We start from the raw sequence: 23,116 nt of genomic DNA, 5'->3' as shown, positions 1-23,116 counted from the left end.
CGCTTCTGGATCGTGTTTAGATACGGCTTCTTCTTTGAACTATAGAGTTTTAGCTGGCAACGGCGGATGGCACGGTGAATTGTGTTCACAAATAATGTTCTCTGGAAATATTCCTGAGCCCATTTTGTGATTTCCAATACAGAAGCATGCCTGTATGTGATGCAGTGCCGTCTAAGGGCCCGAAGATCACGGGCACCCAGTATGGTTTTCCGGCCTTGACCCTTACGCACAGAGATTCTTCCAGATTCTCTGAATCTTTTGATGATATTATGCACTGTAGATGATGATATGTTAAAACTCTTTGCAATTTTACACTGTCGAACTCCTTTCTGATATTGCTCCACTATTTGTCGGCGCAGAATTAGGGGGATTGGTGATCCTCTTCCCATCTTTACTTCTGAGAGCCACTGCCACTCCAAGATGCTCTTTTTATACCCAGTCATGTTAATGACCTATTGCCAATTGACCTAATGAGTTGCAATTTGGTCCTCCAGCTGTTCCTTTTTTGTACCTTTAACTTTTCCAGCCTCTTATTGCCCCTGTCCCAACTTTTTTGAGATGTGTTGCTGTCATGAAATTTCAAATGAGCCAATATTTGGCATGAAATTTCAAAATGTCTCACTTTCGACATTTGATATGTTGTCTATGTTCTATTGTGAATACAATATCGGTTTTTGAGATTTGTAAATTATTGTATTCCGTTTTTATTTACAATTTGCACTTTGTCCCAACTTTTTTGGAATCGGGGTTATAGATAGATAGAACCGTAAAGCCAAAAAAGTTGGGACGGCGTGTTGAAATTGAAATTAAAACCGAAAACAATGATTTGTAAATAATCTTTTACCTGTATTACACTCGAAACAATACAACAGCACATTATTTGATGTTTTACCTCATGATTTTTATTGTTTTTTCAAAATAAACACTTTTCAATTCTGATTCGTGCAACACATTTCGAAAAGTTCGGATGGTAAACCATTTATCACTTTATAACATTTCCATTCCTTCTCACAACACTTAAAAGATGTTTAGGGACTAAACCAAGTGATGAAGTGTTTCAGATGTTGTTTTGTCCCGTTTTTCCTGTAAACAGGTCTTAAGGTGTGCGACAGTATGAGGTCATCGTTGTCGTATTTTTCATTTCAAACTTTGCCACACATTCTCTATTGGGGACAGAGGGGACACGCCCTCTTCTTCCACAGCCATGCCTTTGTAATGTGTGCAGGAGGTGGTTTTGCATTGTCTTGTTGAAATCTCCCTGGAAAAGATGTCGCCTTGAAGGCAGCATATATTGCTCCAACATCTCAGTGTGCTTTTCTGCATTAATGCTCCATCACAGAAGTTACCTTTGACACAACCTCATACCATGACACACCCTGAGTTTGGACTTGTTCCTGGTAACAGTCTGGATGGAACATTTCGTCACACGGCATCCATTTCTTTCAAAAAAGTCCTGGAATACTGATTCGTCTGACCACAATACATGTTTCCACCATTTGATGGTCCATCCCAGATGCCTCCAAGCCCAGAGAAGTCATCAACACTTCTGGACACAGTTCATTCACATAAGGCTTCCTTTTTGCACAGTAAAGTCTTAACTGGTATTTGTGGACGTAACTCTGTATTGTAGCTTAACAAAGTTTTGCCAAAGTAATCCCGAGCCCATGTGGTTCTATCAGCTCATATCGTCTCTGGCCGCTTTATCCTGTCCTACAGGGTCGCAGGCAAGCTGGAGCCTATCCCAGCTGACTATGGGCAAAAGGCAGGGTACACCCTGGACAAGTCGCCAGGTCATCACAGGGCTGACACATAGACAACCATTCACACCTATGGTCAATTTAGAGTCACCAGTTAACCTAACCTGCATGTCTTTGGACTGTGGGGGAAACCGGAGCACCCGGAGGAAACCCACGCGAACACGAGGAGAACATGCAAACTCCACACAGAAAGGCCCTCGTCGGTCACGGGGCTCGAACCCGGACCTTCTTGCTGTGAGGCAACAGCACTAACCACTACACCACCATGCCACCCGGTTCTAGTAGCTATAGATGAATAATAGTTCTTGATGTGGTGTCTTTGCGCCTGCAGCAGTGCTTTGCCTGTGCTGTGGCCGAAAATAGTTCCAGATATAAATTGGTCTAGTAAATCCCTTCGTGTTAATTTGCATTGATATGTGTACTCGATGTGAATGTGCAGGTCATGAGAAATAATTATAAAAAATCTTGAGTTATTTGATTCACTTTTGCAACGACAATGCTAGCTGGACACGCCGGATTACAGCGACTACGCTAAGCTAAAGCTAACCGGGACGTTTCCAGATCAGGACAATGGCTGGGTCGGCTACAAAACACTTTGGCTCACTCATCCAACTCTAGGGACTGCAGGGACTGACTCAATTTCACTTGGGGGTGGCGTATTCCTTTAAGCAGTTCAACAAAAGTTGTTTCTTCTCAGTCAATTCCTCACCATTTTGGATTCTTTCTGGCAAATAGGTCGGTATTCCTAGGGTAGATATCGCTTCTATATATAGCTTGTATATAGTTTGGAGCATTTATTGCATAAGGTGGCCTACTTTAGGTCGTCCCTTCTGGACTAGATGGGGCCGGAGTGAGCTACACCATCATTGACGGTCTCTTACCTCATTACTAGAACTAATTTTCCCCGTCCCAACTTTTTTTTTTTTTTGGAACTCGTTCCAGGCCTGAAACACAGGAATGGATGTACTGTATATTAAAAAAAATGAAATGAAGTTGACCAACAAAACATGAAATATCTTGGGTTCATTCTGTCTGCAGTGAAATACAAGTCAAAGTAAATTTACAAATCACTGTTTTCCTTTCTTTTTTATTTGCATTTTCTATACCGTCTTGACTTTTTCTGATTTGGGGTTGTAGATGGATAGAATAAGCAAGCACACATACAAAAAAAATAGAGCAAGCAAATAACAATATATCAAATATATAAATAAGTAATAATACACAACAAACAAACAAACAAACAAACAAATAAATAAATGAAGCAGTCAGTGAATTTGAAACTCTTCACATCTATAACAGATTCAGCTGATGATCTGACTCAGAGCGCTCGCGCCAGCGAAGCATGTTTGATTTACCATAAAATAATGTCATTGACCTCGGTGCGTTTAACTGAGGAAGGTTATCAGCCTGGAAGTTTTTTTTTTTTCTTCTTCTCATGTTTGGCCCATGGAGATCCTGATCATTTGAGTCGGGTTGGTTTGATCTTTCATACTGTGAAGTACTCAAACGTAAATGCAAGGAGAGCATGTGTTTTTATTTGTATCACTCATTAATCAATAAACATTATCACGAAGTAGCTTTACAGAGATCTGGATGAAGATTCAGACCTGTAATGAACGAGCAAGAGGTGAGAGGAACTCGTCTTCTTCTGGGCAACACCGGATAGTGGGATTAGAAATGATTACAGTGCACAGGTAAAGACTATACTGAGTAACTATATTTACACTCACCGGCCACTTTAATAGGAACTTGTTCTTGATTCTAAGCTTCCTGTTCTTGACTGCAGGACTGGAACCCGATGTGTTCTTCTGCTGTTGCTTTTCTGCTGAGATGCTTTTCTGCTCACCACGGTTGTAATGAGTTGCTATATCCTTCCTGGCCATTTTCCTCTAAGGAATCAATTTTGTGCCAAAATGTTCATACAATACTTTTGAAATATCAAACAAAAACGACAAATCAAAATACGAAAAAACAAAAAAAGTCAATTTTTTTAGACTGGCAAACAAATTATTCGTGTAATTGTGCAAAATATCAGTCTATTACTCTTCAGAAACCTTTTATTTTTGTTCCGCGCCTTTCTCGGTTTTGTTTGACGTAATTTATTTTGGTTGCGATTCCAGCTTTCTCGTTTGCGCTCCCTGACTTTTTGCTTGCAGTTTTGGCACAAACTTCACGTGTGGGTGGGCTGTCCAGGAACGCATTCCCATTGGCTAACTTGTGTTTGACTGACAGCTACGCTCAGCCATTCCCCCGGAGGCTGTTGCGGCCATTTCCTACTCGGATTCTGGCAGACTGTTTGACGAGTGACCGATCCATTGACGGTAAACAAGGATCGAGTGGACTTCAGTGGCGACTATGATATTGAATTTACACTTTGTTGAATTAATTCAATATCATAGTCGCTGGGCGGCACGGTGGTGTAGTGGTTAGCGCTGTCGCCTCACAGCAAGAAGGTCCTGGGTTCGAGCCCCGGGGCCGGCGAGGGCCTTTCTGTGTGGAGTTTGCATGTTCTCCCCGTGTCCGCGTGGGTTTCCTCCGGGTGCTCCGGTTTCCCCCACAGTCCAAAGACATGCAGGTTAGGTTAACTGGTGACTCTAAATTGACCGTAGGTGTGAATGTGAGTGTGAATGGTTGTCTGTGTCTATGTGTCAGCCCTGTGATGACCTGGCGACTTGTCCAGGGTGTACCCTGCCTTTCGCCCGTAGTCAGCTGGGATAGGCTCCAGCTTGCCTGCGACCCTGTAGAAGGATAAAGCGGCTAGAGATAATGAGATGAGATGAGATCATAGTCGCCACTGAAGTCCACTCGATCCTTGTTTACCGTCAATGGATCGGTCACTCGTCAAACAGTCCACCAGAATCCGAGTAGGAAATGGCTGAGCGTAGCTGTCAGTCAAACACAAGTTAGCCAGTGGGAATGCATTCCTGGACAGCCCACCCACACGTGAAGTTTGTGCCAAAACTGCAAGCAAAAAGTCAGGGAGCGCAAACGAGAAAGCTGGAATCGCAACCAAAATAAATTACGTCAAACAAAACCGAGAAAGACGCGGAACAAAAATAAAAGGTTTCTGAAGAGTAATAGACTGATATTTTGCACGATTACACAAATAATTTGTTTGCCAGTCTAAAAAAATTGACTTTTTTTTTGTTTTTTCGTATTTTGATTTGTCGTTTTTGTTTGATATTTCAAAAGTATCGTATGAACATTTTGGCACAAAATTGATTCCATATTTCTCTGACCTCTCTTATCAACAAGGCGTTGGTTTCCATCCACAGACCTGTCACTTGCTCACTCGATGTTTTTTGTTTTTCGCACCATTCTGTGTTGAGATTGTTGTGTGTGAAAACCCCAGGAGGTCAGTTTCTGAAATACTCAAACCAGTCCATCTGGTTAGCACCAACACCCATGCTGCAGTGAAAGTCATACTTTGAGATGACAGTTTTTCCCATTCTGATGTTTGAATGACGTGAACATTAACTCAAGCTCTTTTTTTTTTTTTTAAATCTGCGTGATTTGACGCACTGTGCTGCTGTCAGTGGATCGGCTGATTAGAGAACGGCATAAAATAAAACGGCAGGTGGATGGAGGGGTGTTCCTAATAAAGTGGCTGGTGAATGAGCGTACACTTCCATGTTGAAGTTCATGAAAATGGAGGATGTAATGGTTTCAGCACCACAGAAACAAATCACTCTCAAGAAATTAAACGAATAGTTGAGCTTTCCAAATGCAGCACATTATAAAAAGTACAAGGGGGGGGGGGGGGGGGGGTGTTTGTCTGTAAATATTTGCCTTTGACCACATCCAGCTCTCCAGATGTTGTGCTCTACCTGAATGCTGGAATATTATGTCAGAAGACGTTGACTTTTTCAGGACTGGAATCCACACAATTTGCTGTCGTTCCACTCCCTAGGCTCCGCCTCCTAAAGTTTAACTCAGAGCAAAACATTAATATGCGGTTTTATGGATATTAATACTGTATCGCTTTACTGTGAAATTATAATTTTTTTGGAAATACAGCTTTGCTCCTGTAAATCTCAGAGCTGTAATCCTGAGCTCGGTTTACTCTTCGTGTGGAAACTTGATGTTCTTCATCTGTCTGTACAGGTTTCATCTGGGTTCTCTGGTTTCCTCACACAACCCCAAAACATGCTAATAGATAGCTCGTCAACTCTGTGAATGTATGTTTGGTGCTCTTGGATGGACTAGCATCACATCCAGGGTGTATTACCATCTCAGAGCATTTCCGGTATTCCCGGGATAGGCTCTGGATCCAGTGTGATCCTGATAAACCAGAATAAAGCGTTTACTGAAGATAAATGAATGAATAAATTGATTTTCCTTGCTAGCAATTTCTAATGCTAGTTAATTTACAAATTCCAGAATGTTGTTTGAAGCAAGTATATGAAGACTTGCGTGATTTTTTTTTCAGGAAAAGGGTAAGTAGAAAATTTGATCACATTAGCAGACACTATTATCCAAAGCCATTGAGGGTTCAGTGCCTTGCTCAAGGACACTTCAGCCATTGCTGCTAGTCCAGGGAATCAAACCAGCAACCTTTTGATCCCAAAGCTGCTTCTCAAACCATTAGGCCATGGTTTGATGATAAGCACACGACTTCTACTTCTTTAAACTCTCACTACTACGACTTTTAAAACAATTTCTGTGGATTCTAAACTTTTTGGTATACTATACCTTGGTTTGTAAATCCAATAAAATGGATATAAAATGGGAAAACTCGTCATTAGTTAAGGTTCGTTGGGTTTTTAGGAACAGGTTACTGCTGAAAGAGAATAAGGTGTCCCTAATGTTCTGTACTCTGTGTGTTTACCTTGGCTACACTTTACATTATTATAACAACACTGCTGTTTAAAGAGCTGAAGGAAAGAAAAAAAAAACAAATGGCATTTTATGCTCAATTAAATATGTTCTGTGTAATCTTATCATCTTACTTCTTGTACTTTATCAGGAATTATTCAAACGTTTTAAAACCTGAGCTACTGATTTCTCAAGCTGTGTCAGCTCCTGGAACCTCAGAGCCAAAATACTGTAAAAGTAAACAGGTTATAGGATACTGACATCCAGTGGACAGGCTCTGTAACACATGGAGGGTCTTCAGTAACTGAAAAGAAATCTAAAGCCCTAGTCAGATGGGATTGTGTTGTTTTCGGAAGTGGATTCGTTATTGTTGGAGGTTTTCTGATCAAACAAAAAAGAAACCAAGTCTGAGTTTAAGAACAACGAAACAGTATCAGAGAAGCAAAACGTCTGGGTTTAGGTGGCCAAAAAATAATACTAAAATATAGCCGTGATCGGCGATGAAGGGCCTGAGCACCTCTGGTATACCAAATCTGGCATGAATCAAACAAACTGTCTTGGAGGAGAACGTCAAAATGTAACACGTGTCAAAATCCACCAAACCAAAAATAACTCCCTTCCTGTTGAGTATGGCTAATACAATGTACATTACAATTTTGTTTGTCTTGGGGCACCGCACACACCTACCAAATTTGACATGGAAAGGTGAAAGTATATACTGGGCAAAAGTCTCAATGACATGTGGTGGCGCTATGGAGTCCCCTGGAGACACCCGGGGCCAAGCCTCTATCTCTGAGTAGCAGTGGCCAGGACTGATGTGTGTACCAAATTTCATGAGTTTTCGCCAATGGGAACCACCTTAAAAATGGCCAAGTCTTGAAGAAAAAGAAGAATAAGAAGGGAGGATGAAGAACAATCCTTAGGAAAACAATAGGGTCTTGCGTCTCAGTGCAGCGCCCTCCGGTGGACAATGCGAAGAAGAAGAAGAATCCTTAGGAAAACAATAGGTCTTTGCATCTCAGTGTAGTGCCCTCCGGTGGATGATAATAATAATAATAATAATAATAATAATAATAATAATCCTTAGGAAAACAATAGGTCTTTGCATCTCAGTGCAGCACCCTCCGGTGGACAATAATAAAAATAAGAAAAATCCTTAGGAAAACAATAGGGTCTTGCGTCTCAGTGCAGCGCCCCCAGGTGGACAATAATAATAATCTCATCTCATTATCTCTAGCCGCTTTATCCTTCTACAGGGTCGCAGGCAAGCTGGAGCCCATCCCAGCTGACTACGGGCGAAAGGCGGGGTACACCCTGGACAAGTCGCCAGGTCATCACAGGGCTGACACACAGATACAGACAACCATTCACACTCACATTCACACCTACGGTCAATTTAGAGTCACCAGTTAACCTAACCTGCATGTCTTTGGACTGTGGGGGAAACCGGAGCACCCAGAGGAAACCCATGCGGACACGGGGAGAACATGCAAACTCCACACAGAAAGGCCCTCGCCGGCCCCGGGGCTCGAACCCGGACCTTCTTGCTGTGAGGCGACAGCGCTAACCACTACACCACCGTGCCGCCCGTTGGATGATGATAATAATAATAATAATAATCCTTTGAAAAACAATAGGGTCTTGCATCTCAGTGCAGCACCTTCCAGAGGACATCGGAGGCCACACACCTCCTGTGCTCAGGCGCTAAAAAAGAGAATTTAAAGTATTCAAACTTCAAATCTTCTTTAATTCTGCACTCGTGCTACACATTGATGTAGAAATCAAGTAAGGAAAGCTAATAGCTTCCAGTTTTGCCTTGTTCAAATTGCCTCAATAATCACACACACACTTGCGTCAAACTAACTACACTGAGTTGTTCATTAGTTCAAACAGAGTTATGGTTTCTGACATGGTATGACAACTGATTAGAGAAAACCAGAGAACCCAGAAGAAACCCACACGTGAAGAGAACATCCGAAAAAAGACACTAATCCAAACTCATGATTGAACCTGGGTTCCAGGATCCAGATCTGACCTGCTGCCATGTTTCCCATCCACCCAGTCCTGCACATTTGAGTGTTTTCCTGCTCTAACACAACAACTTCAGCAGAGCTGACGATTATTATTTGATCATTGAATGAGGTGAGTTAAAACAACAGGAAAACGTGCAGCTCAGGAGCAGGAGGAGGGTTGAGTCCTCCAAGACCAAGGTTGAGAAAATCAAACCTTTAATATGCACCGACCTCGTTTCACCACCAGATGGAGCCATTACACAAGCCAACTCCTGTACCAGGTCTGAACCTTGAGTTTTCTGTTTCAAAGCAATGTAAAAGGATTTGGTGATAAACTGAGGTTTTGTTTTAACTTCTGATGCTGATCATGGATTAATCTTAGATTTTAAAAACTGTTGGAAAAAAACAAAAAAATAAAGCATGAGATGATTCAGACTAGGGGCGGCACGGTGGTGTAGTGGTTAGCACTGTCGCTTCACAGCAAGAAAGTCCGGGTTCGAGCCCCGGGGCCGGCGAGGGCCTTTCTGTGTGGAGTTTGCATGTTCTCCCCGTGTCCGCGTGGGTTTCCTCCGGGTGCTCCGGTTTCCCCCACAGTCCAAAGACATGCAGGTTAGGTTAACTGGTGACTCTAAATTGAGCGTAGGTGTGAATGTGAGTGTGAATGGTTGTCTGTGTCTATGTGTCAGCCCTGTGATGACCTGGCGACTTGTCCAGGGTGTACCCCGCCTTTCACCTGTAGTCAGCTGGGATAGGCTCCAGCTTGCCTGCGACCCTGTAGAAGGATAAAGCGGCTAGAGATAATGAGATGAGATGATTCAGACTGGATGTATTTGTGTCACATTTAAAAACAACTTCTCATCTCATCTCATTATCTGTAGCCGCTTTATCCTTCTACAGGGTCGCAGGCAAGCTGGAGCCTATCCCAGCTGACTACGGGCGAAAGGCGGGGTACACCCTGGACAAGTCGCCAGGTCATCACAGGGCTGACACATAGACACAGACAACCATTCACACTCACATTCACACCTACGCTCAATTTAGAGTCCCCAGTTAACCTAACCTGCATGTCTTTGGACTGTGGGGGAAACCGGAGCACCCGGAGGAAACCCACGCGGACACGGGGAGAACATGCAGACTCCACACAGAAAGGCCCTCGCCGGCCACGGGGCTCGAACCCAGACCTTCTTGCTGTGAGGCGACGGCGCTAACCACTACACCACCGTGCCGCCTAAAAACAACTTTAAAACTAATTTTAAACACAATGCAAGACATTTCTATGCATTATTACTTCTTCAACTCTTTATGGAACATCAGTTGATTCTCGATTGATGGATGGGAAACATGGCAGCAGGTAAGATCTGGATCCTGGAACCCAGGTTCAATCATGAGTTTGGATTAGTGTCTTTTTTTTTTTAATTGTGTATACATACAGTACTGTACAAAAGTCTTAGGCACATGTAAAGAAATGCTGGAGATGAAAAATGGCTTTAAAATAATGAAATGAAATGTTACAACATTTTAAAAAATTACTATAAACAGTAATCAGTAAGCCATAATAAATTAATAAATGCAAAGTCAGTATTTAGTGTGAGACGACCCTTTGCTTTAAAAAAAAAAAAGTTTCAAGTCCAGCGAGTGCAGTTTTATGCGGAAATGAGCTGTAGGTTTTACTGAGCATCTTACAGAACCAGACACAGTTCTTCTGGACACTTTGACTGTCACACTCGCTTCTTTATTTTACACCAAAATCCAGCAGCCTTCATTATGTTTTCTTTTTTAATCTGAAAAGCGCTCTCTTATGGACTGTAATATGCCGCTCAGATCTCAGATACAAACTTTTTTTTTCCTGTAACGTTTAATTTTGTGCTGTAAAAAAAAACCATTTGGAACTCTAAAATGTTTTTGTGATGTTTTGACTTGATAATGTAGAACTCATAAAATAGAAATCTATAAAAAAAAAGTTGTGTAATAGCATTAATGCTGGTATTAGCATTGAAAAAAAATTTTTTTAAAAAGATGAAATTTTGGAAGCTGACAATATGTTTGAGCTGGACAGAGTAAAGGACTAAAGCGCCGCTGCATCATTCACTCTAGATAGAGAGGAAGCAACGGTTAAATCCTACTGCACCACTATCAGGATGCAGTCGAATGATAATGTAGGAAAATGTTATCCAAAATGAAACTAGACCATGTCGATAAAAGATATTTAAACCTCATAAAATCTCATAATTAAATATTGTTGTTTTTTTTCCATTACAGTTAAGGAAATAAGGACTCATATTTAAACCTAGTCATGTTTCCTTTCTGTTTAGGTGCCGATAAAATGGATGGCCCTTGAATCCATCCTTCACCGGACCTACACGCATCAAAGTGATGTATGGAGTTATGGTGTATGAAAAAAAATTGGGGCCTAAGACTTTGCACAGTACGATCCATCCATTATCCGTAACCGCTTATCCTGTGCAGGGTCACGGGCAACCTGGAGCCTATCCCAGCTGACTATAGAGGATGTGCAGTCACGTGACCCGTCCGTGTTTACTCCGCCATATTGGACGGCTTCAGGATTGCTTACCTTGCGCGAGCGTAATGGATCCAGGGAGTAATCCCCAAGAAAATTTGGAAAATACCCCATCTACATCGCGCGATAACTTGTCTAAGTTTGTTCAGCATCTTGAAGGTGACGTGAGGCAGCGTTACGTGGAAAAGTGTTCCAGGTTGGGGATTGCAGATCCGTACAACTTGCCGCAATCCTTGTTCAGGGAAATTCGGAGCTGCGGTGCTGGCGATTTGCCCGATCTGGCCTACCACGACATTTACAATTTTCTTGTTAATCGTGAATCGTGTTACACTGGCAAAGCCCTCAAAGCTTACAAGAGCCTGGAAGCTTATAAATATTTTGTTGTGGGATGGGTATCCCAACTATACCTCTGGAAGGTTCCGAAGAAGAATGTCTACTTGACAACCTCACGGGTAAGTGGCATTAAGACGTTTTATCGTAAGAATGTTCGAAATCTAAACTCAGTTCCAGATAATGACAGGGTTGTAAATATGTATGTTTTCATCTCATCTCATCTCATTATCTCTAGCCGCTTTATCCTTCTACAGGGTCGCAGGCAAGCTGGAGCCTATCCCGGCTGACTATGGGCGAAAGGCGGGGTACATCCTGGACAAGTCGCCAGGTCATCACAGGGCTGACACATAGACACAGACAACCATTCACACTCACATTCACACCTACGCTCAATTTAGAGTCACCAGTTAACCTAACCTGCATGTCTTTGGACTGTGGGGGAAACCGGAGCACCCGGAGGAAACCCACGCGGACACAGGGAGAACATGCAAACTCCACACAGAAAGGCCCTCGCCGGCCCTGGGGCTCGAACCCAGGACCTTCTTGCTGTGAGGCGACAGCGCTAACCACTACACCACCGTGCCGCCCTATGTATGTTTTTGTCTGAAAAAAAATCACAAATCACTGACTATGCAGCTATCATTCAATCCGAAAATCAACTTAACAGATGTACTAGGAGTATTGAATTAGAAGATTACACCTACCTGATATGAAGTGTTCACTACAAATTCGGCTGGTAGAACTGGAGTACCGGTTTTCTCTGCGCACAGCGGACACCCATTTTGCGCGTCTCTCCTCGTCTGCGGGGAATCTATAAAATGACAGGCCCTCCTTTTGGCCCTGTCTATTGGTACAACCAAATGCTGAACAAGATATAACCACACACTTGATAATTAGAACGGGTTCGTCTAAGTTCTATGCGCGGCCATGCCGTCCAAGATGGCAGATAAACAAATATCACGTGACCTCGTGACGTCACGTGCACGCTCTCTATAGGCGAGAGGCAGGGTACACCCTGGACAAGTCCCCCCCCCGAAGGCTGAATAGTGAAGGCTACATCAGGGGGCGGAGCCTTTTCTTACAAAGTCCCAGAGTTATGGAACAGCCTTCCAAGTAGTGTTCGGGAATCAGACACAGTCTCAGTGTTTAAGTCTCGGCTGAAAACATATCTGTTTAGTCAAGCCTTGTGTTAACAGTGTTTATGAGGTAAAGGTGCAGATCTGGAGGATCCTCAGACAGAGTGTTTTGGTAAACTGGGATGTATGGATGCTGTCAGTCCCCACTCGCTTGCTCACTCGAGTTTGTTGACGGTGTAGTGGCTGCTGCTTTATGTCCCGGGGCCCCTCATGCCTGTGTTACCTTCTGGCTCTCCCCTTTTAGTTATGCTGTCATAGCTAGTTGCCGGAGTCCCTGCTTGTACTCAGTGCAATATGTATACTGTTCCTACTTATTCAGGTGACATTGGGCATACCTAACAACCTGTGTTCTCTCTCTCTGTCCCTCTGATTTACATGTCGGTCCTGGGATCGAGATCCTGACCTCTTCTGCTCCTCGGACCTGCCTGATCCATCCTGGTGCCCTGTGTCTGGTTGGAGCCTCATCGCATCGCTCCTGTACAGGACGGCCCCATATCATATGGACAGTTGAAAGTCACACTTGGAGGACGCTCTGGACTCTTACAGTAATGCTTTTATGGCTGAGGACTACAGTTGACTTGCTAACTTTAGGACTTCAGTTGTCATGAACAGTTTTGCACTCAAGTTTCCATCAATGAAGAGTTTATAACATCAACGAAACTGACTTCATGTTAAAACTGTTGTTATAATCATGTTGTCGCCCAAATGAGGATGGGTTCCCTTTTGAGTCTGGTTCCTCTCGAGGTTTCTTCCTCATGTTGTCTGAGGGAGGTTTTCCCTCACCACCGTCGTGCTCATTGGGGATAGATTAGAGATAAAATTAGCTCGTGTTTTAAGTCATTCAAATTCTGTAAAGCTGCTTTGTGACAATGCCATCCATCCATTATCTGCAGCCGCTTATCCTGTCCTACAGGGTCGCAGGCAAGCTGGAGCCTATCCCAGCTGACTACGGGCGAAAGGCGGGGTACACCCTGGACAAGTCGCCAGGTCATCACAAGGCTGACACATAGACACAGACAACCGTTCACACTCACATTCATACCTACGCTCAATTTAGAGTCACCAGTTAACCTAACCTGCATGTCTTTGGACTGTGGGGGAATCCGGAGCACCCGGAGGAAACCCACGCGGACACGGGGAGAACATGCAAACTCCGCACAGAAAGGCCCTCGCCGGCCACGGGGCTCGAACCCGGACCTTCTTTGCTGTGAGGCGACAGCGCTAACCACTACACCACCGTGCCGCCACAAATAAACTCGACTTGACTATTTTATTGACTTTATTGCTCCTCTTGAAGCCATCTTTACTCTACCGCATTTCTTTGCACGTGCACAGAACTGGTAAGAAATTAACTCAAGGTTCAGATAAAAAAACAGTTCAGTTTGAGTGATGAATTATAAACCATGCTGGGGTGGCACGGTGGTGTAGTGGTTAGCACGGTCGCCTCACAGCAAGAAGGTTCTGGGTTCGAGCCCAGCGGCCAGTGAGGGCCTTTCTGTGTGGAGTTTGCATGTTCTCCCCATTTCTGCGTGGGTTTGTTCCGGTTTCCCCTACAGTCCAAAGACATGCGGTTAGGTTAATATGGGCTGAGGTGCCCTTGAGTGAGGCTCCTAACTGCTCCCTAGGCGCTGTTAGCATGGCTGCCCACTGCTCTGGGTATGTACACTATATTGCCAAAAGTATTTGCTCACCCATCCAAATGATTGGAATCAGGTGTTCCAATCGCTTCCATGGCCACGGGTGTATAAAATCAAGCACCTAGGCATGCAGACTGTTTTTACAGTTTGGAGCTGGCCCCTTCCTCTTCCAACATGACTGTGCACCAGTGCAAAAGCAAGGTCCATAAAGACATGGATGACAGAGTCTGGTGTGGATGAACTTGACTGGCCTGCACAGAGTCCTGACCTCAACCTTATAGAACACCTTTGGGATGAATTAGAGCGGAGACTGAGAGCCAGGCCTTCTCGTCATCTGTGGTTGGTAGAAGAGAGCAACTGGACTTGCTTGAAGATTCTTGAAAACGTTTCACCTCTCATCCGAAAGGCTTCCTCGGTTCTGTCTGACTAATAGGGAGTATCAAGTATTTATCCTCTCATGGATCATCATAGAATCAGAATTCTGATGGCTGCATTGGAGGTGGCTGATAAAAGATGTCTTAGACACCCACCTCTGTTCAGTGATGGCTGTTCCAGGTTGACAAAAATGATGACTATGTACCTGGATGACTGAGAATCTTCAGAGACATGTTTCTACGCACTTTGGGATGAGATCCCTTCAACTGGTGCGGGAGTATGAGAGGACTTCCAGAAAACTGGCAGACATCTTAGCCAGAGAGGATCGTTCATTTTTGTCAACCTGGAACGGCCATCACTGAACAGAGGTGGGGGTCTAAGACATCTTTTATCAGCCACCTACAATGCAGCCATTAGAATTCTGATTCGGATTCTATGATGATCCATGAAGCCTTTCGGATGAGAGGTGAAACGTTTTCAAGAATCTTCAAGCAAGTCCAGTTGCTCTCTTCTACCAACCACAGATTACTATGTACCTGGATGACTGAGAATCTTCACAGACAGGCCTTCTCGTCCAACATCAGTGTCTGACCTCACAAATGCACTTCTGAAAGAATGGTCAAAAATTCCCATAAACACACTCCTAAACCTTGTGGACAGCCTTCCCAGAAGAGTTGAAGCTGTTCTAGTTGCAAAGGGTGGACCGACAACCCTACGGATTAGGAATGGGATGTCACTTAAGCTCATATATGAGTCAAGGCAGGTGAGCGAATACTTTTGGCAATATAGTGTGTGTTCACTGCTTCAGATGGGTTAAATGCAGAGAGGAAATTTCACAAGTGTGTGATGAATAAAGTGGTGCTCCTCCTTCTTCTTCTTCTTCTTCTTATACCCTGTCCACACTAGGGATTTTGTAGCGATACGATACTACTTTCGTACCGCAACACCTGTCCACACTAGCAACTATACCGGTACTGTAGCGGTATAACTGTATCGGTACGAAACCCACAAATGTATGGGTTTCGTACCGGTACAGTAGCGCTTCACTGTAGTGTGGACAGATGAAGCGGTTCTGTATCGATACAAATATAATGCGCATGCGCAAAGTCACACACCTCAATCGATGTCTTCGCTGAATAAAATAGTGAAGAATGGAGATTCGTTTTCTTTGTTTCTTTCTCAACTGCCTCGCGCGTTTTATACGATTCGACTGAATAAATGACCACCAGAAATACAGACTGTACACTGACAACAAAAAGCACACACACGTTGTTTCATCCGCCATATTCTCGGAAGGAAGTTACTCGGTAACCACGGAAACATTTCGCGCACGTGCATTTCAACTACCGTGAAAGAAAACCGCAAACATTTCTCGCTAGTGTGGACAGATGCACTAAACTGTACCGGTATACTTTGTATCGATACAGTTATACCACTATCGTACCGGTATACACTACCGTTCAAAAGTTTGGGGTCACCCAGGCAATTTTGTGTTTTCCATGAAAAGTCACACTTTTATTTACCACCATAAGTTGTAAAATGAATAGAAAATATAGTCAAGACGTTTTTCTGGCCATTTTGAGCATTTAATCGACCCCACAAATGTGATGCTCCAGAAACTCAATCTGCTCAAAGGAAGGTCAGTTTTATAGCTTCTCTAAAGAGCTCAACTGTTTTCAGCTGTGCTAACATGATTGTACAAGGGTTTTCTAATCATCCATTAGCCTTCTGAGGCAATGAGCAAACACATTGTACCATTAGAACACTGGAGTGAGAGTTGCTGGAAATGGGCCTCTATACACCTATGGAGATATTGCACCAAAAACCAGACATTTGCAGCTAGAATAGTCTCATCTCATCACCTCTAGCCGCTTTATCCTGTTCTACAGGGTCGCAGGCAAGCTGGAGCCTATCCCAGCTGACTACGGGCGAAAGGCGGGGTACACCCTGGACAAGTCGCCAGGTCATCACAGGGCTGACACATAGACACAGACAACCATTCACACCTACGGTCACCAGTTAACCTAACCTGCATGTCTTTGGACTGTGGGGGAAACCGGAGCACCCGGAGGAAACCCACACGGACACGGGGAGAACATGCAAACTCTGCACAGAAAGGCCCTCGCCGGCCACGGGGCTCGAACCCGGACCTTCTTGCTGTGAGGCGACAGCGCTAACCACCGTGCTGCCCAGCTAGAATAGTCATTTACCACATTAGCAATGCATAGAGTGTATTTCTGATTAGTTTAAAGTAGTGCTGTCAAAAATGTCACGTTATTATTGGGTTAACTTGACTCAATTTTAACGGCGATAATTTTTTTATCGCGAGATTAACGCTCTGTGACATGATGTAGGTTTTTCATAAGCTTTTGAAACTGCTAGGAACTTGGAACAGAACAGAGACTTTGCTTAGAAAAACGATAGCAGCTAGACTGTAATGTCACGCCCCGCACAGCCAGAGTCCTCTGCCCTCCCCCCAAAGAACCAGCGCGGGCAGCTCGCGCTGCCGCGCCTCGGGACGAAGAGCCACGGTGCTCGGCTTAGGTTTCGTTTTCCCATCGGCAGCTCCAGCCCGACTTTGCAGTGGCTGTGACAAGACGTGTTATACGGAGCCATAGTAACTCGTCCCCTCACTTTTAATTACCCGAGCGCACGCCTTAACGTAAAGCGTGCGCACGGGTTATAACTCGTGCGCGCGCATTAATATCTCGTGCACACGCCTTATAAGTCGTTCCCATGCTTTATTTTTTTATTCACCATGTCCCCTCTACGGCTCCTTAGTGTTAAGGGCCCCATACACGTTCAAAAAAGTCGTCAAAATTTTGTATCAAAATTTTGATGCAAAATTTTGATGTAAAATGTCCACACACGATTCAATGTTTTTTCTATCAAAAATTCAGTATTGTCAAAAACTTTGACATGGACACAGCAGTGGCCGTAGCACTTGTGTTCGCTTTGGACAACGAACCGCCTCGGCATCGACGGAAATGGTCGAAAGACTGGTTTTTGAAACGGCGAACGTACGGTCACGTCAACCTCCTCAGAGAACTTCGTCTCAAAGAACCAGAGGACTTCCGTAATTTCCTTAGTATGGATGCCCCATCCTTCGATGAATTATTGGACCTTGTCAAGCCATTATATAATCATCAATAATTATATAATCATCAATAATTTGACGACTCTTCAAAAAAATATCAAAGTGATTTGATATGTCAAAATTTGGGTTCAAAATTTTGACATCAAATTTTTGACATCAAAACACCCTACACACGATCAAACTTTGTATCAAAATTTTGATACGGGCGGCACGGTGGTGTAGTGGTTAGCGCTGTCGCCTCATAGCAAGAAGGTCCCGGGTTCGAGCCCCGTGGCCGGCGAGGGCCTTTCTGTGTGGAGTTCGCATGTTCTCCCCGTGTCCGCGTGGGTTTCCTCCGGGTGCTCCGGTTTCCCCCACAGTCCAAAGACATGCAGGTTAGGTTAACTGGTGACTCTAAATTGACCATAGGTGTGAATGTGAGTGTGAATGGTTGTCTGTGTCTATGTGTCAGCCCTGTGATGACCTGGCGACTTGTCCAGGGTGTACCCCGCCTTTCACCCGTAGTCAGCTGGGATAGGCTCCAGCTTGCCTGCGACCCTGTAGAACAGGATAAAGCGGCTACAGATAATGAGATGAGATTAATCGCGATTAAATATTTTAATCGCTTGACAGCACTAGTTTAAAGTGATCTTCATTGAAAAGAACAGTGCTTTTCTTTCAAAAATAAGGACATTTCGAAGTGACCCCAAACTTTTGAACGGTAGTGTAGATGTGAACACAGCTTTACTGAATACTGAACTGGAGGACTGCGGGGGAGGAGCTAAGACAAAGTGGGGAGGGGGGAAACATTTCGTCGCAGCTGATTGGTCAGATTGGTGTTCCTGGTGCACGCACGTGACCCCACTTTTTCACTCTCTGTACAAAACACGCACGCGCGCGCGCACACGGACAGTGTTGCTTTAGTGGTTTGCCAAAAAAAAAAAAAACACAACAAGAATAAAGAGGCGGAGAGTCGGGGTTTATTATTATTATTATTATTATTATTATTATTTTCCTCCTCGTGCATGCAATGACGCGTCGGTGTTAAGGCGCGTGCCTCTCTGCGGTCGCCCCGGAGGCTGGTTGCGCCATGGCGGCCGCGCCGCTGACGAAGCGCTCGGGGACGGAACACGCTCGGAGGCGCGCGGACCCCCGCAGGAGGCAGGCGGCGCTTTCCTTCCTCAGCAACATTTCTCTGGACGGGCGGCCCGTGCGCGGAGACGCGGACGCTCGCGCAGAGGAGGACGGCTCTCTGGAGGCGAGGACGACACGCAGCCCGGTTACCGCCGCCGCCGAGGAGGAGGAAGAAGAAGAAGAAGAAGAGGAGGAGGAAGAAGAGGAGGACGAGGAGGAGGCCCAGGCTCAGACTCCGAGCAGGCGCGCGAGCTTCGTGATCGGCGCGAGCCCTCCTGCTGACGCGCAGCTGTTCCACGCGCAGGTGTTCGGCTCGCCTTTCGCCGTCACCGCCAGCGCGCGCGGCCGCCTGCACACGTTCACTCAGGGACTTCCGGCCGCCGCGTGCTGCAGACAGCAGCAGCAGAGCTCGTGCTGCCCGGATGGAGGCGGCGGCGGACACATCGGCACCTCCGCTTTTGATCTGCACAAATCCAGGTATCCCAGCAAATTAATGCTCAACGCACGTGACTTTTTTTTTTTTTAAACGCCATAAAAATCACGTGCATGGATTGGGATTGAGATGGAAGCATCCCAATCTGGATAACACAGTCACGTGGGTGTGTTTATACTCTCTAATTAATTATGCATTCCTTCTAATAAGAACAGAGCTAGTGCTCTGATTTGATTGGCTGTTGCATGACTGTGGGGGAAACCGGAGCACCCGGAGGAAACCCACGCGGACACGGGGCGAACATGCAAACTCCGCACAGAAAGGCCCTCGCCGGCCCCGGGGCTCGAACCCACACTTGATCATGTATTAATTTGTCATTTATGATTGTAGTGGTTAGCACTGTCACTGGGTTCGAGCCCCGTGGCCGGCGAGGGCCTTTCTGTGCGGAGTTTGCATGTTCTCCCCGTGTCCGCGTGGGTTTCCTCCACAGTCCAAAAACATGCAGGTTAGGTTAACTGGTGACTCTAAGGCTACGTTTACACTAGACCGTATCTGTCTCGTTTTCTTCGCGGATGCACTGTCCGTTTACATTAACCCCCCTGAAAAAGCGGGGAAACGGGAATCCGCCAGCGTCCACGTATTCAATCTAGATCGTATCAGCTCCGGTGCTGTGTAAACATTGAGAATACGCGAATACGCTGTGCTGAGCTCTAGCTGGCGTCTCATTGGACAACGTCACTGTGACATCCACCTTCCTGATTCGCTGGCGTTGGTCATGTGACGCGACTGCTGAAAAACGGCGCGGACTTCCGCCTTGTATCACCTTTCATTAAAGAGTATAAAAGTATGAAAATACTGCAAATACTGATGCAAATACTGCCCATTGTGTAGTTATGATTGTCTTTAGGCTTGCCATCCTTCCACTTGCAAGTAATAAGTGATATGCGCTGGGATCTCACACACAGCAGCTCAGTCCCGAATCATGGCTTGTTCACTTCACTCGCGCGCTCTGTGAGCTGCGCAGGGCCGGAGTGCACACCCTCCAGAGGGCACTCGCTGTTCAGGGCGGAGTGATTTGGAGCGCAGGATGCCTGCGGAGCCGAGCGTATCCGCGTATTGGTGTTGCTGTGTGCACGGCTAACGGTTTTAGTGTAAACGCGAATCGTTTTAAGAACGTTAATCTGATGATCCGCTGATTCGACGTAATGTAAACGTAGCCTAAATTGAGCGTAGGTGTGAATGTGAGTGTGAATGGTTGTCTGTGTCTATGTGTCAGCCCTGTGATGACCTGGCGACTTGTCCAGGGTGTACCCCGCCTTTCGCCCGTAGTCAGCTGGGATAGGCTCCGGCTTGCCTGCGACCCTGTAGGACAGGATGATGGATGGATGGATTTATGATTGTCCTTTTGTTGACTGTTCACTTTACATAACACTTTGTTACCCACAGTGCCATTCGGTGACCTGATTTAGCCTTCAGTTCATCTCTGTGATGCAGCAGAGCTTTAGTCTCTTTAGTCTCCAGCGCTCTCACCTCCTCATGTGTAAGCTCAGATCAAAGTTTCACGCGAATGACACCATAGCAGTCAAGTCTCTGCTGTTACTCGGGACAGCTGCATCATTAGCTGCATTGCATTCTGGGACTTTTGGCCCTTTTCCACTACCCTTTTTCAGCTCACTTCAGCCCGACACGGCTCGCGTTTCGACTACCAAAAAACAGCACGACTCGGCTCGCTTCAGCCCTGCTTAGCCTCTTAAACTCGCACGGTTTTGGAGTGGGGCTGAAGTGAGCCAAACCGTGCCGAGTGAGGCTGGGGGCGTGAGCAGACACTCCCCTGTGCACTGATTGGTGAGGAGGAGTGTCCTCACATGCCCACACGCCCCGCGAGCACGCTGGGATCTGTAAACGCCGTAAACCCGGAAGAAGGAGAATTATGAATTACGAGAATTTCTGAAGCCTTATGCGCCTCGCCTCATCTATACGCTCTTGCCAGTATCTGTTGGCGTTGTCGGTGACAACAAGCCACAGCACCAAGACCAGCAACACTAACGACTCCATGTCCTCCATGTTTATTGTTTACTATCCGGGTCGTGAGACTACCGCTTAAAAGCTCACTGATGTCACTGTTTGCGCTGCTTAACGACATCACGTGACGTCCACCCACTTTCGCTAACTCCACCCAATGTGTCCACCCACTTCCAGCCAGCACGGTTCAGCGCGGTTGTAGTCGAAATGCAACTCCAACAGCCCCGCTCAGCTCGACTCAGCACGGCACGGCTCAGCCCGACTCAGCCGCGTTTGTAGTGGAAAAGCGGCATTTGAGTCCAGCGTTGACAAGATGACAATTAAAAACTTCGCTGGAAATCAGTGAGTGAGATCAGAAGCTGTTTGTAGGAGTTTACAACAAAACCAGGGCTTTTGTATACGAGTCTGGACTCGAGGTGTTTTTTTTCTGTTGTCTCTGACTTGTCTTGGACTCCTTGGGATTTGTGTTTGGACCTGGCTCTGTCTTGGCCGTTGGTTCAGCTGCCTTTGAAAAATGTTGCTTTTTCTCGAGTAACACTTTTTTTTTTTTTTCCGTCTTGGTCTCTTATTTGGACTCGAACGTCTTTTGGACTTGTCCTTGACATGGGCCAAATGTCTTTGGACTCGGCCTCGACTTGGATTCTGACATCTTTGGACCTGTCCTCGACTTGGACTCAGACCTCTTTGGATCCAAATGTCTTTGGACTCGGACGTCTTTGGACTCGTCCTTGACTTGGACCCAATGTCTTTGGACTCGTCCTTGACTTGTTCCCAAACATCTTTGGACCTGTCCTCGACTTGGACTCAAGTGTCTTTGGACCCAAACGTCTTTTGGACTCGTTCTTGACTGGGACTCTTGCGTCTTTGGACTCATCCTTGACTTGGACTCTGACTTCTTTGGACCTGTCCTCGACTAGGACTCAAGTACCTTTGGACCCAAATGTCTTTGGACTCGTCCTCTACTTGGATCCAAATGTCTTTGGACTCGTCCTTGACTGGGACTCAAACGTCCTTGGCCTTGACTTGGACTTGAGAAAGGTGATCTTGACTACAGCTCTGAGCAAATCCTGACCATTAGTTGTTGATTTGTTGAGATTCTTTTTCCTCTTAAACTCCGTTGTAACTGCGTGAACAATAACAGCCACCTGCTGGGACGTCAGAGCGACAGAAAAGCGCCACAACATTCGCACCACAGTCACTCAACACATCACCGATACTTTAGTGTTTGTTGCAGAAAACTTACTGAATGTCACAAAGCACCGACACCGGAGACTCCTTCACCATGACTGAGATTACACACTTTCCTTCTGTGAACTCCATTTCTTTGCACTGCTTCACACGTAAGTGCATTCTTTGCTAAATGAGCAGTTCTTCAGGTGTGTGTGTATATAAAAGTTGGGGTGTTGGAGCTTATCTCTGAATCCCCAGGTGGGACGTCGTGTCCAGGCAGGTCAGGTTTGACACGAGGACGTTAAGATTTATAGGATTTAAGGGTTGGAGGTTGGTGAGGGGAAACATGTGACCACATGCTGCAGAACAGCTTTGAAAACGAACAGGATTTAACCATTTTGGCAGCTTTAAGTGTTTCAGGAAGTCGTTTGTAGGAAAAAAAAAAGACGCACTTTTCCGCTTCTCTTAAATGTAGTCAGTTTTCAATTCACTTGAAAATCCTTCATCTGGAAAATAATTTTTTAAATATACTCTTTAATTTCCTCTCAGGGATTAATAATTCTCTGCATTTTAACCCGTCTGGGGCGGTGAACACACACGTGTTGTGGGGAGCGGTTGGGGGTTGGGTTCGCACTTCAGCCATGGATGTCGAGGGAGGGGAAAACACTGTTCAGTCACTTCCCCCACCACCATCACAT

General features: G+C 45.4%; 1 protein-coding gene across 3 annotated transcripts in view; it reads left to right on the top strand.

Annotated features, from left to right (window-relative positions):
- The window catches only part of cables1 (Cdk5 and Abl enzyme substrate 1), a 105,984-nt gene that overhangs the window by 25,905 nt on the left and 56,963 nt on the right, over positions 1–23,116 (top strand). For 2 of the 3 annotated variants that reach the window (XM_060906412.1, XM_060906411.1), the window contains exon 1: positions 18,544–19,270. The exons of the other annotated variant lie outside the window; for it this stretch is intronic. In XM_060906412.1, the coding sequence (XP_060762395.1) occupies positions 18,750–19,270 (521 nt within the window). In that variant the 5' untranslated portion in view covers positions 18,544–18,749. Of the gene's footprint in view, positions 1–18,543; positions 19,271–23,116 lie in introns of those variants that run through there. 3 annotated transcript variants of the gene reach the window in all.

This window comes from Neoarius graeffei, chromosome 23 (assembly GCF_027579695.1).
Source record: "Neoarius graeffei isolate fNeoGra1 chromosome 23, fNeoGra1.pri, whole genome shotgun sequence".
NCBI classification, from domain to species: domain Eukaryota; kingdom Metazoa; phylum Chordata; class Actinopteri; order Siluriformes; family Ariidae; genus Neoarius; species Neoarius graeffei.
The sequence above is the reverse complement of the archived record's forward strand: the minus strand, read 5'-3'. Positions and strand labels throughout refer to the sequence as shown.